At 41.2% G+C, this 14,455-nt stretch overlaps 1 protein-coding gene across 1 annotated transcript in view; it reads right to left on the bottom strand.

Annotated features, from left to right (window-relative positions):
- Positions 1-14,455, bottom strand: part of LOC132380892 (titin-like) — a 112,398-nt gene that overhangs the window by 652 nt on the left and 97,291 nt on the right. The window contains exons 14-17 of the mRNA XM_059949809.1: positions 12,003-12,323; positions 10,323-10,634; positions 4,429-4,474; positions 143-233 (exon numbers count right to left, since the gene is read on the bottom strand). Of these exons, the coding sequence (XP_059805792.1) occupies positions 143-233; positions 4,429-4,474; positions 10,323-10,634; positions 12,003-12,323 (770 nt within the window). The remainder of the gene's footprint in view (positions 1-142; positions 234-4,428; positions 4,475-10,322; positions 10,635-12,002; positions 12,324-14,455) is intronic.

The following is a 14,455-nucleotide window of genomic DNA, read 5'->3' on the forward strand; positions in this document are numbered from 1 at the left end:
CAGTGTGTCAACATCTTGTCAATATCATCTGAAAATATCTTTGGATTGACCAGTGGATAAGGAAAATTAAATGTGTTTAAATGTCTTTCCTCAAATGATGAGTACGATTGAAAGCAAATTCCATTGACCTCCATAAACCTACCTTAGTTTGTCTTGTGAACCACGTAACTGAAATAGTGCCAATCATCAGCAGAGTGAAGAGCAGCCAACGAAGCACTTTCCATATCATGAAACTGAGTAAAGGGGAAGAGATACAGAACTGATGAGATGAAACAAGATGTCTTTGCGTTTGAAACATTAACCTTCTGTTCCCTCTGTAACATTATTGGTGTTGAGTGAGGTAAATAAACAGAGTCAGAGGAGTTCAACTAGAAGAGTACACTAGTATTGATTGAACAGCGGGATTCAGGAGGGTTACCAACCTGTGATCATCAATTACGGACTGTGACATGGTCATGTACAAATGAGTTCTTTGATTTAGGAAGTACAAAGTGAAAATGGATTTAGAAGAAATAATGAAGCATAGAGGTGCCTTTATGATACTGAAATATCATTGGAGGAAGTGGACACAGCTGTAAGGAACATGCCACATAGTATGTGATTTTTTTTCCATTGCCACCATCAGGGAGGAGGTAGACAAGCATGAAGACACACACTCAATGTTTCAGGAACAGATTCTTCCCCTCCACCAGATTCCTGAAGGCATAATGAACCAACCCATGAAGACTGCCTCAGTATTTTTGCTTTCTTTTTGTACTACTCATGAATATATATTTCTTATTGCAATTTATAATTTTTATGTATTTCACTGTACTGCTGCCACAAAATAACAAGTTTCATGACCTGTGCCAATGATATTAAACCTGATTCTGATTCTGTGAGGAAGACAGAAATCTCTATCGTGTAGGTAGATATGAAAGATAATGAATGATGCATACTGAGAAAACAATCATGAGGGTGATCAAAAAGTGTAATTCCCTAGTAAACACAAAGTACACTGCAGATGCTGTGGTCAAATCAAGACATACAAAAAAGCTGGATAAACTCAGCAGGTCAGGCAGCATCCGTTGAAAGGAGCAGTCAACGTTTCGGGCCGAGACCCTTCAACAGGACTAAAGGAGGAGGGGGCAGGGGCCCTATAAAGAATGTGGGGGGAGGGTGGAATGTGCCAGGTGAAAAACCAATCAGAGGAAAGATCAAGGGGTGGGGGAGGGGAAGCAGGGAGGGGATAGGCCGGAGAAGTGAAGAAGGAATATAAGGGGAAAGCACTATGGGTAGTATTCTCCATGACTACTCCTTCACTAACCTCATCCCATGGTCTGAGGAGGAGTTTTGCTTGTTTGCCAAACCCCAAACTATGGGTCTCAGCCCAAAACATTGACTGTTCCTTTCAACGGATGCTGCCCGACCTGCGGAGTTCATCCAGCTTTTTTGTACGTCTTGAGTGTAATTCCCTGACTGCAGTGGGCAAAGTGAAATTGAGTTCAATGGTTTCTAAAGATCTCACTTGCAAGAGAAGGTCTAAAATCCCATTAAGAGACTTTGTAAATTGAGGAAACAATGGGGTAAATCAATCAGGGCAATGAAAATGACCACAATAGAATGCAATTATAATGATAAGTTATTAGGAACCATGTAGGAATAAAAGCCAGTTATCTCAAGACAATGACAACATTTTTCATTGTGGTCATTCATTGATTATATTGGTTATTGGAATTACCAAATATCCCTGCATGAAAACAAATCTCAGGGATGTATATGGTGACATACATGTACCTTAATAATAAATGTACTTTGAGGTTTGAAATCTTTTCTACAATTCATCCAGTTCAATTACATCTCTTCTTTAGCAGAGAACCAAAGCTGAACACAACACTCCAAGTGTCATCTCATCAATTGTTTTGTACAACTGAAACATCACATCCCAACTTCTCTACACTGACTGATGCCAAGTGCCTTCTTCGCTACCTTTTTGAACTCTGACTGCACAATCAAGGAACCATGTCCCTGAATTCCAAGATCCCATTGTTATTTAAATTTTTTCAAAGCTGACCAATCACTGTGAAAGTCTTACTTGATTTGACTTTTGAAAATGAAAATAATTTGCACATATCTGAATTAAATTCTACTTGTTATTCCTCAGCTCAAATACCAAGCTGATAAAGATCCAGTGTAATTCTTCAAAATCCTATTCACTGTCTTAAAAATTGTCTGAGTGTCATCTACAAATGAATATTTTTTTCTGCAATTACTGTTGTTGAGTCATTGGCCAATCCTGCAAATTGTTACCTTATTGCTTTTTGCTCTACCTGCAATCCTTGAGTCAGTAAATGTCAGTGAATATTACAGCAAGGGGAAAAAGCATCCTGGGGTTTGGCAAATAAACAAAACTCATCCTCAGACCATGGGATGAGGTTAGTGAAGGAGTAGTCATGGAGAATACTGCATGGCAACTCTTTGAGTGCAGCAAATGATTCTAATTTCCTAAGAAGAAACTAGACTTGTTTTCCTTGGAGAATATAAGGTTCAGAATGGCTATGATTGACGGATGAAAAATTATGAGATATACAATTTGGATAGGAGAAAGCAAACATCCCCTTCTCAGAGGTGAATAAAACTAGTTAACATAGATTTAGAAGGGATTTGAATGGATTGTTTTCACCCAGAGAGTGGTGGAAACAGTCACAATCAGTGTTCGTGAAGTGTCTGAATGAAGTCTTAAGTCAGATCTCCACAGAAGGCATTGGGCCATGTGCTGGAAGATAACCATATAACAATCACAGCACGGAAACAGGCCATCTCGGCCCTCCTAGTCCGTGCCAAACACTTTATCTCATCTAGTCCCACCTACCCGTACTCAGCACATAACCCTCCACTCCTTTCCTGTCCATATACCTTTCCAATTTTACCTTAAATGACACAACTGAACTGGCCTCTACTACTTCTACAGGAAGCTCATTCCACACAGCTATCACTCTGAGTAAAGAAATACCCCCTCGTGTTTCCCTTAAACTTCTGCCCCCTAACTCTCAAATCATGTCCTCTCGTTTGAATCTCCCCTACTCTCAATGGAAACAGCCTATTCACGTCAACTCTATCTATCCCTCTCAAAATTTTAAATACCTCGATCAAATCCCCCCTCAACCTTCTACGCTCCAATGAATAGAGACCCAACTTGTTCAACCTTTCCCTGTAACTTAAGTGCTGAAACCCAGGTAACATCCTAGTAAATTGTCTCTGCACTCTCTCTAATTTAGATAAGATAGGGTTTATTGTGCAGTATTGTGCAAATGTCTTAGGCACATGTGAAATAATTCTGTAATGTGAAGATGCTATCATCAATAATGAAATGAAAAGTCTCTAACTATCAAACAAATGCTATATAGAGCAGCAAATAGTAAAAAAAAAACTAAATCAAAACAACATTGGCTTTAAGACTGGATCAAATCTGTTTGGTACACAGTCATACAATTTTATAAGCAAGTTAGCTGGGAGGTTGTTCCAAGCATCTTGGAGAACTTGCCACAGTTCTTCTGCGGGCTTTAGCTGTCTTGCTTCCTTCTGTCTCTCCAGGTAATCCCAGACAGCCTCAATGTTGAGATCAGGATTCTGTAGATGCCAAAACATCTGAAACCATACAATAGTCTAGGGGGCCTTAGACTTTAGCACAGTACTGCAGATGGATGTGTAATGGAAAGCCACATGTCTATGTTGTATGGCTCTGGGACTGTGTGAACCTATTACACAACACCATGATATGAACCCTGAACCTTAAAGTTCAAAGTAGATTTATTGACAAAGGACATAAATGTCACCATATACAATTCAGGGATTCTTTTTTATTGTGGGCATACTTAAAATATCTATAGAATAATAACCACAACAGAATCAATGAAAAACTGCCCACGTAGAGCATTCAACCAGATTATAGAAGACAGCAAACTGTGCAATTAGAAAAAGAAGAAATAATAAATATTGAGAACATGAATTGAAGAGTCCTTGAAAGTTATTACATTGGTTTTGGGAAAATCTCAATGATGTGGCAAGTGAAGGTATCACCTGGCCTGTTGAATTCCTTCAGTATTTTGTGTGTGTTGATGAGACAAGTGAAGTTCAGTGAACTTTTCCCCTTTGTTTGTTCATTAAACACTAATTATCTACTTCTAAAATATGAACTAATATTAACTTTGAAGTCCAAGTTATTACAAATTATTTAGAGAGATTTAGTTATTTATCTTGGAGTCTTGGGATTAAAAGATGTAGGAGAGCATTGGTTGTACCACTGAAAACAACATTGACGCAGACATTCTGTACAAGCAAATAATTCTAATTTCTCCCTTAATTATCTCTCACATGGGAACAGGACTAATCATAGCACCAGCAATGAGAACATTGTACCTTTAAGCAGAACTATGTCAAGAGGTTTACCTTGCAGTTGATACTGTTGTAAATGTTTCACATGAATATTCACGTCCTGTTGAGACAAGGAAAGATAATTCAGTCTCACATGCTTTGCAAATGCAGCCAAGCAAGAGTACATGGTTGACGGGTGGAAACTCATGCCTCAATAAAGGACTGATTGGTTACATGGAGGTGAGTAATTTCTGTTTCCTGTGCAAATGTGAACATCGATGTTCCTGGGGAAGTTATGGGGCTTGGATCGCTGGGATTGAAAACCTTATTTAATCCTGTGCGAACAGAAGTGGAAGTTCCAGCTGGGCTAATGACTGCTGCCAGCACTGGGAGATCTGTTGTTGGGGTCGCAACATCTACCAGAGGGATGAACTCATCTCTGCTCAGAGGGTATGTGGAGATATTGGACCAAGTACAGTTGTTGATACGACAGTGTAATGCTTCTGTTCTCAATGAAAAGGCAACTCCTGGTATAATGTAAAATACTGGAGGAACTCAACAATTCAGACAGCATCTACGTAAAGAATAAACAGTTAACATTTCAGGCCGAGATCTTTCTGATGTAGGAGATTGGTCTGAAACTTTGACCGTTTATACTTTTGCATAGATGCTGCCTGACCAGTTGAGTGCTTACAGCATTTTGTAAACGTGGTTCTTGTTCTACTGCATCTACAGAATCTCTTGTGTTCCTGTTCTAATAGTGGGCAGACAAATGTCAGTAAACATCAGAGTTATACAGTATGGGAGCAGGCCCTTCAGCTCAACTCATTCACACTGATCAGTGTGTTTAACTAATCTCGTCTCATTTGCCTATATTAAACCCACATCTCTTTTCCAGAAATGTTTAAGTCATTTTTATGTTATCCACCTCTACCAATTCATTCAGTAATTTGTTCCAGATAACCCCCCCAATCTGTGTGTAAAAATACTGCCCCTCCTGTCCCTTTTATATTCAACATTGAGCAGTAAAACACAGTACAGACCATTCAGCCCACAATGTCACAGCCTTAAACCTACTCTACGATCAATCTAACCCTTCCCTCTACACAGCACACAACCATTTAAGAGTCCCTTAAATATGCCTGATATATTTAGCAGCATCACAATAAATCTCCTCTAAAACCTCAAGTTGCCACAGTCTTCTTATAATGAGGTGACCAGTACTAAACACTATACTCCAAGTGTGGACTAACCAGAGTTTTATACAGCCCTAACATTACCTCTTGGTTCCTGACTTCAATCCTTTGATTAATGAAGGCCAATACAGCAGGTGCCTACCTCACCATCCTATTAACTTGTGTGTCAACTTCAAAAGACATTTGGTTTTGGACCCCAATATCTTGCCATTAATCTTGTACTTTGCCTTAAAATTTTATCTTATCGAATGTATAGCCTCATACTTTTCCAGATAGAATTCAATCTGGCTCTTCAGAGCCCAGTTCTGTATTCTATCTCCGTAAGACTACAAAGACCGTAGAATTAGGCATTCAGCCCATCGCATGTGCTCAGCCATTTTATCATAGCTGATCCATTTCCTTGTCAACCTCATTCTCCTTCCTTCTCCCCATAAACTTTCACGCTCTGACTAATCAAACATGTTATGGTGTGCTCCCACAGGGCTGGACCCAAGTGTGGAGGAATGGCAGGATGCCCAGACTGCGATGGAACCAAGAGGTAAGATGTTGGAATCAGAGCCTCAGAGGAACGACTGAGTAACACCATGAGGTAATTCATCCTTTCTGACACAATGGCCACCGCAAGGCCCCAACTGAGTATCCTTCTTAAGTAATCACAGACTGAGGGAAATAGGAGCCAGCCACAATTAACTTGACAAAGTCAAACCAAAAAATACAAGGGCTTATCAACTCTAGTTAAGGCACTGTTAACAAACACAGGTGCCTAAACACCCCAGTGCACTACAGAACTCAGCAGGGTTCAAATAGTTCCTCCCCTCCTAAGGCTGGCACTTGACTGTCCAGGGAGCTCTTCAGGCAAGTCTGAAAACACAGGGCAGTCCTGGACCTTGAGGCAGCAGTGGAGAATCTAGAAAAGATCTGCTGCTCCTGAGACAGGCCTTAAAGACACAAGGCAAACCTCAAGGGAGCTCTTGAGGCAGGTCAGAAAAACACAAGGGAAACTTGGAGCTCAAGAATCTGGAAACAGGTCCAAAAAACACAATGGTGACCTGGAGCTTGAGGCAGTGCTGGAGAATCCAGAACAGATTTGGAGCTCTCAAGGCAGGTCTGAAAAAACACAAGACAGAACTGGAGCTCGAGGCATAGCATACAACTTGAAACCATAGCATTTGACTTTAATGCACAGCATGTGACTTGGAAACACAGCATTTAACTCAGGAAAAAAAGCATAAGATGGAAGACCTTATGAAATTTGTTGACCCAGAGAACTGTGGAAAAAAATCTTGAACACAGACTGGAGAAGCTCAGAACCTCCACTGGGTCCATACAGTGGGAGTCATTCCATCATGGTGCAAACCCTGAGGACTGGATCCAGATGTAGAGGAACAGCGGGGTCCCCAGGCTGAGACGCAAGGTAAGACATTGGAATCGAAGCCTCAGAAAAGCAATTAGTAACACCATGAGGTAATTCATCCTCTCTGACACCATGATCACGCCTGAGGCAGCAACTGAGATTCCTCCTTAAATAATCATAGAAACATGAGCCAGCCACAATTAACTTGACAAGATCAAACCGAAAACACAAGGGCTTATCAACTGTAGTTAAGGCACTGATTAGCAAATACAGGTGCTCAAATACCCCAGAAGCTCAACACTCTATGGCGAGCCACAAGGCACATGACAAAGAACCTATGAACCACTGCCTTAAATGCACTTGACCTCCACTGACACCGATGGCAAAGAATTCCAGTCTCACTACCCTCTGGAAAAAGAAATCCCTCCTTATCTTTGTTCTAAATGGACATCTTTCTCTTTTGAGGATGTGCCTTGTGGTCATTGACTCCCTCACCAAAGGAACATGCTCTTCACATTCACTCTATCCAGGCCTTTCAACATTTGATTGGTTTCAATAAGTTTCCCCCTTATTCTTCTAAATTCCAGTGAGTAGAGGTCCAGAGCCTTCAGTTGCTGCTCATTTGAGAACCCTTCCATTCTCAGAATCATTCTTGTGAATTTCATTTGAATCCTCTCCAAAGTCAACACATTTTAGATAATAGGCCTAGAAATGCTCACGATAGTCTCAGTCTTACACAGCCTTAGCATTAGATCCTTACTTTTACAGAGCCTACAAAAAGTATTCAACCCCCTTGGAGGTTCCATGTTTTATTGTTTTACAATATTGGATCACAGTGAATTTAATTTAATATGGCTTTTTTTGACACTGATCAACAGAAAAAGACTGTTCTGTGTTAAAGTGAAAACTGATTTCTACAAAGTGATCTCAATTAGTTACAATTACTTGATTGCCTTCAAGTCAGAATTTAATACATGCACCTTTGGCAGCAATTACAGCCTTGAGTTTGTGTGGATAGTGTGTTACTGATGATGTGTGGTGTTTGGCTTACACCAACCATAGCACTTAGACTGATGGCCAGATAACTTATTTTTGGTTTTATCAGTCCACCAAATCTTCTTCCAGCTGACTTCAGAGTATCCCACATGCCATCTGGCAAACTCTAGTTGAGATTTTTGAGAGTTTTTTTCAATAGTGGCTTTTTCTTTCCCACTGTCCCATAAAGCTGCGACAGATGAAGTACCTGGCTGGTGTATGCACAGTCTCTCCCATCTCAGCCACTGAAGCTTGTAACACCTCCAGAGTTGTCATAGGTTTCTTGGTGGCCTCCCTCACTAGCCCCTTCTTGCATGGTCACTCGGTTTTTGAAGATGGCCTGCTCAAGGCAGATTTAACATCTGTGCCATATTCTTTCCATTTCTTGATGATTGAATTAATCATACTTCAAGCAATATTCAGTGACTTGGAAATTTTCTCATATCTTTCTCCTGACGTGCTTTTCAACAAGACTTTTGTGGAGTTGTTTGTAATGTTCTTTCAACTTTATGGTGTAGTTTTTGTCCATTAACAGGTGTATTTTTACTACAACCAATTGAAACACCTTGACTGCACACTGTGATCTTCATTTACCTAATTATGTGACTTCTAAAACCAACTGGCTGCACTAGTGATGATTTGGTCTGTCATATTAAAGGAGGTGAATATTATGAAATCAATTATTTTGTGTTTTATATTTGCAAATAATTTGCATCACTTTGTAGAGATCTGTTTTCACATTGACACGGAAGAGAATTTTCCTGTAAATCAGTGTCAGAAAAGGCAAATTAAATCCACTATGATTCAATGTTGTAAAACAATAAAACATGAAAACTCTGTGGGGGGGGTGTATATATTCTTGACTAGAATATTTTGTCCTACTGTAACCTATGACAATCTTCTACACTCCACTACACCAACAACATTTGCGTTTTCTGCAAACATGTTGAACAATCCTTCCACTTCTTCAGTCAAGTCCTTTATAAAAATCACAAAGGACAGTGGTGCCTGAACAGAACAAGCCTCCGTTAATCAGAGAATTGAGATCAAGAGTCACGAGACAATTATGTAACACTACTGGTCATCGTCTCCTGGCAGAATACATAATCTACTGCCATCCTCTGACTTCTGTGGGCAAACCAGTTTCAATTGTTAGAGTGTCTCAAATGAGGAGACATAGTAGCAAGATTAGGACTGGGTAATTTAAAATTAGATGCATAAGAACTTCTTCACAATCCTTGGAATTCTCCACCTGGAAGATTGTGGAAGCTGGATCAGTAGAGATATATAAACAGAATGTAGATATTTTTGATATAGTTCAGGGAATGGAGAAGTGGGAGAGGGTGCAGTGGCGCAGAGACAGCCAGGTATAGTTCAGCCAGGATTACATTGATAATGGGGTAGTCTTCAGAAACCAAACAGCCTGCTGCAGCCATTCCTCCTGAGCTCTTACACTAACTGCACATGGTCTCCACAGTTCCTTTGGTCTGAGCAATTCCCTGTGCTGGCCCATGGCCAGGTGGTTAAGGTGTTCGTTTAGTTATCTGAAGGTCGCTAGTTCGAGCCTTGGCTGAGGCTGCATGTGTGTCCTTGAGCAAGGCACTTAACCACACATTGCTCTGTGATGACACCGGTGCCAAGCTATATGGGTCCTAATGCCCTTCCCTTGGACAACATCGGTGGTGTGGAGAGGGGAGACTTGCAGCTTGGGCAACTGCTGGTCTCCCATAAAAAAAACTTGCCCAGGTAAAAAAATCCATGGTCTATCGCGACACACAATTCTCTATATTTTCCATGAAACAAACCACTGGAAACTATTTATAGTGTAAGGAGTGAGTTTAGGTATTTACTGTTTTTCAAGGTTGGAAAAGTCTCAAGGTTGGAAAACCAGAGACATCATCCATTTAGACACAAAGCCACCATTGTCAGCAAGAGCAGGCAGCAGACAGGAAGTACTCTGTCTCAGCTATTGAGCAAGGCATTCGACTCTCTGCAAGACTTGTCACCGTGGAGACAGAATAGGCCAGATATGCCTGACTGCAGCCTAAAGAACATAACAGATTAACTCTCCAACCCACTAACCCACCCCTCCACAAACCCCACCACCACTATGTTATCATTTTATGTCAGCCACCTTAGGTACAAACACTAGTATGCCTAGTATCAATTTATGGGCATACATAGTCACTGTATATAAACTATCTTACATATTTATAATGATTTTTAAAATTTATTGTTGTGTTCTATATCACATTGTGTTTTTGTGCTGTATTGGACACTTACACTGTGTACTAGAAATGACATTAAGCAATGTTGAATCTTGAAAGCAATACATGATACTCAATCATTCACACTGATGAGTCAGATCCTCCTCCACCACTTACCAGTGCCAATGAATCGAATCACAAAACTGCAGTTGCCCTCCCTGTTGTAGATGGACACATTCACTACTTCACTAGACTTTGCTCCACAAGTATTCGAGGCTGTGCAGTAATATTGATGGTGTTGGTACTTGAAGGATTGACAATGTAGATCCAGTTTACCACTGACAGAGATCACAGACGATGTGTTTTCATGCCATGTGTATTGAATGGGAGGAGATCCCTGGACAGACTCACAGGACACTGACACGGAGCCCTCAACGCATGAGACATTTGCAGGAGAGAGAAATTGAAGCACAGGAACAGACACCGGTTCTGTGGAGAAGAATCAGTGAACATCAGAAAATCAATAAAGATTCCAGCAGCTCTGCATCTCAGCCAGAGCAGGTGGTTGTCTCACCTCTAAGTCCATCTGTGTCTCTGTATCCTCCCAGATGCCTGAACCGCCACATCTGCCATCATCCCAAAACACAGCGAGACTCCAGATCAGGACAGCAGTGATGATACTGATGATGTGATTTATCAGTGTGATGTGTCAGTGTGAAGGTCAGCATCTCTCTCAGCAGCAAGGAGACAGTCTCCAGTGGTGTTCAAAAAAAATCAATGCAAATATTGTATTAAGGTGAGAGGTGGGCAATTTAAAGGAGATTTGTGAGACAAGTTCTTTAGCTACAATGAGCATGGTGACTGTTCTGTCAGGCAAAAAGGTGGAACAGGTATAACAACAATATTTAGAATGCATTTAGATTAACCCACAAAAAGTTTGGCACAGGTGTAATTATGGGCATTTACAAGCAGATAGAATTAGCTTAGACTGACATCATAAGATCATAGAACTATAAGACATGGGAGTAGAATTAGACCATTCGGCCTGTTGAGTTTGCACCACCATTCAATAATGTTGATATAATTTCCCTCTCAACCCCACTCTGCCGCCTTCTCCCTGAAACCTTTGACACACTTACTGATCAAGAACCTATTAACTTTCACTCTAAGTATACCCAATAACTTTTCTTCCACAGACTTCTGTGTCAATAAATTCCACAGATTCACCATCCTCTGGCTAAAGAAATTCCTCCACAGGTCTGTTCAAAAGTAATGTCCTTCTATTATCTTTCCCCTAGTCTAGATGTCTCCACTGCTGGAAACATACTTCCCACATCTACTCTATCTAACCAGTCAATATACCATAGGTTTCAATGAGATCCTATCTCATTCTTCTAAATTCTAGTGCGTAAAGGCTCAGTGCCATCCATATGTTAACCCTTTCATTCCAGGGAACATGGTCAGGGGAGCACATGATGGGACAAAGGCATCCTTAGTATCATCACTTCTGTGCTGGCTGTTCCATGTTCAATCTTCTTCTGTAGTTCCAGTTCTGCATTTTCCACATAGGAAAGGTCAAGGTGGTCAGCAGGTGCCACATGTGGGGACTTGAAGCTCCTTGACCAGTATGGAGGGAGAGAGAAAGAGAGAGATCGAGACAATGGGGCTGGAGAGGGTGTGACTGATCCCTGAGGTGAGATGGGGATTTGGTTGCCCTGCTCCAGGGCGCCTGAGCGGAGTCTGTTGAGCCTCTGCCTAACAGAGGCTCAGAATATTGATTCTGCCCTGGGCCCTCCCATGGAAAATATGGATCAGACATTTCAATGGAGACACGATGTCAGTCAATGAGAAACCTACCGTTAGATACCTGTAGATGCACATCAAACATTGGATGATTGCCAGATGTTGTAATTCCACATCTGTACTGTCCTGTATCTTGAGAGACAAGATTCTCCATAGTAACAGTAAATATTCCCTGGGATATGTTATCTCTGATTGTCATCCTTCCATACTGCTCATTTGTCCTATTTGTATTCACTAACGATGTGCATTGGCGACCCCACATATGGCAAAAATACTTTGTGTGTGAACGGTACATTGGTGCATAGTGACAATCGATTGTGATTGCTCTTCCCACAACTCCTCTTACTTTATCTTCTGCCCATAAAGCACCTGAAACTGAGGGAGAAGTTCTTCAGAAAATGGACAGGTAAAATGAAATTTACACAGACTGCACATAGACTGCGAAGACAACAGCATTGTCCATCATCACGTGCTCTCAGCTCTTCACATATAATGATTTTTATTTGATTGGAGTCATCATTATCATTGCCCACTAATGTCTCAGTGTGCTTCCACATTTCTGAGTCAATAGATTACTGATCCAGTCACATTCCGAACAGGTAAGCCTAAGGTCAGTGGCAGGTAAATTGTGTAAGAATGGATCACCTGAACTTGCAAAGGGAAGCTCTGATTTTGGATGGTCAACATGATTCTGGGCACAGGAAATCCTCTCTCTGAAGTACTTGTCCTGAGTTTTTGTGAAGAGATGCTCAAAGGAACTGTTGAGAACAGGGCAATAGAGTTTAGCATGAGTTTAGCAAGGCTTATGACAAGACCTTGCATAGTGTGTAATGTGAGATCACATGGTAAGCTAGTTGGATAGATACTGAAGAGGCTTGGGGGAAATAGTCACTTTGTGGTTGCTGGTTTTCTGACAACATCTGACTTTGTCACCAGTGGTGTGCTATCAGGATCAGCGCTGTTGTGTGTCAACTAAAGTTTTTTGTCATCTGCATTAATAATTTGGAATGAAAATGCAGGTGACATGATTAATAAGTTGCCGGCGACAGAGTAGTGCGTTGGACAGTGGAAAGATCTAAGTTTACAATGGGACATTGAAAATGAATCAGGATTCACCCCCATTACACTCTGCTAGTATGACTCCCCGACCTGAGCCTGTATTTGACCTGTCTCCTTCTCTTCTCATTTCTACAATAAGGCGGAAGGTGCAGGAGTCTTGGGTCCCACACCGCTGGGTTTGCCACCAATTGTTGCCCTGAAGCCACTGGACCCCTGGTTTGGCCTCACTCGCCATAGCACTGAACTGACTTCACAGCTGTGGACTTACTTTCGGGGACTCTGCCTCTCATGTATTCAATGTATTATTTGTTTACGTATTTTTTTTGATCTGCACAACTTGTCATCTTTTGCTTGTCTGTGTCTTGTCATGGATTCTGTTGTGTTCCTTTGTTTTGTGGGTATCTGCAAGAAGATGAATCTCTCAGTTGTTTGTGATATACGTACTTTGATAGTAAGTTTACTTTGAACTTTGAACTAGGAAAGTGGCCAATGAAATGGCTGATGGAATTGAACTCAGGCAGTGTGGAGTGTTGTACTTTGGGAAATTAAACAAAGGCACAACTTACACTGTAGGGAATTAGTGTGCAACAACAGTGGTCTCTGAAAGTGGCAACACAGGTGGACTAAGTGGTGGACAAGGCAAATGATCTGCTTGTCTTCATTGGATGGGGCATTAAGTGCAGCTGGGATAGCATGTTACAGCTATAAAGGACATTGACAAGACCTCACTCGGCTATCCTGAGCAGTTCCTGAGGAAGGGTATGAGTAAATTCAAGAGGGTTACAGAAAACATTCACAAAGATGCTGCTGGGACTGGAGGGTTTGGGTTATGGATAGGCTGGGACTGCTTTTCCTGACATGAGGGCAACTGAGGGTGACCTTATCGAGGTTCACAAATTAAGAGGGACAAAAGTATGGGTGGGAGAGTCAAAAATTAGGGAGTCTAGATTGAAGTCAGAGGGCCTGGAGGGGCAGTGTTTTCCACACAGAGCAGTGCGTGCGTGGGAAAGGATGCCGGGGAAGTGCTGGAGGTGGGTAAAAATTTAAAATACAATTGGAAAAGTTCATGGACAGGAAAGCTTGAGAAGCGTACGGACTAAATACAGGGAAATGGGAGAAGCTCAGAAAGAGACAGGGCCAAAGCTCCTGTTTCCATAACCTGAAACTCTATGACTCTGAGCATCTTCTCTAAACAGGACCACACTTCTGAAAGTTTAAATTCAGAATTCAATTTCACTGCATAGGTGTGGTAGCTTTTGGAATCATAGCCAATCAGATTACACTTCAATTGAAACGTTTGAAGGTCAAAGTGCATTTATTATCAAAGTATGTGTACTATATACAACATTGAGATTGTCTCCTCACAGGCATCCACAAAACAAAGAAGCCAAGGAGACCCCATTTTAAAAATTCTCAAACATCCAATATGCAGAAATAAAAATCATGCA

Source organism: Hypanus sabinus, chromosome 25, assembly GCF_030144855.1.
Source record: "Hypanus sabinus isolate sHypSab1 chromosome 25, sHypSab1.hap1, whole genome shotgun sequence".
In the NCBI taxonomy this organism is placed as follows: domain Eukaryota; kingdom Metazoa; phylum Chordata; class Chondrichthyes; order Myliobatiformes; family Dasyatidae; genus Hypanus; species Hypanus sabinus.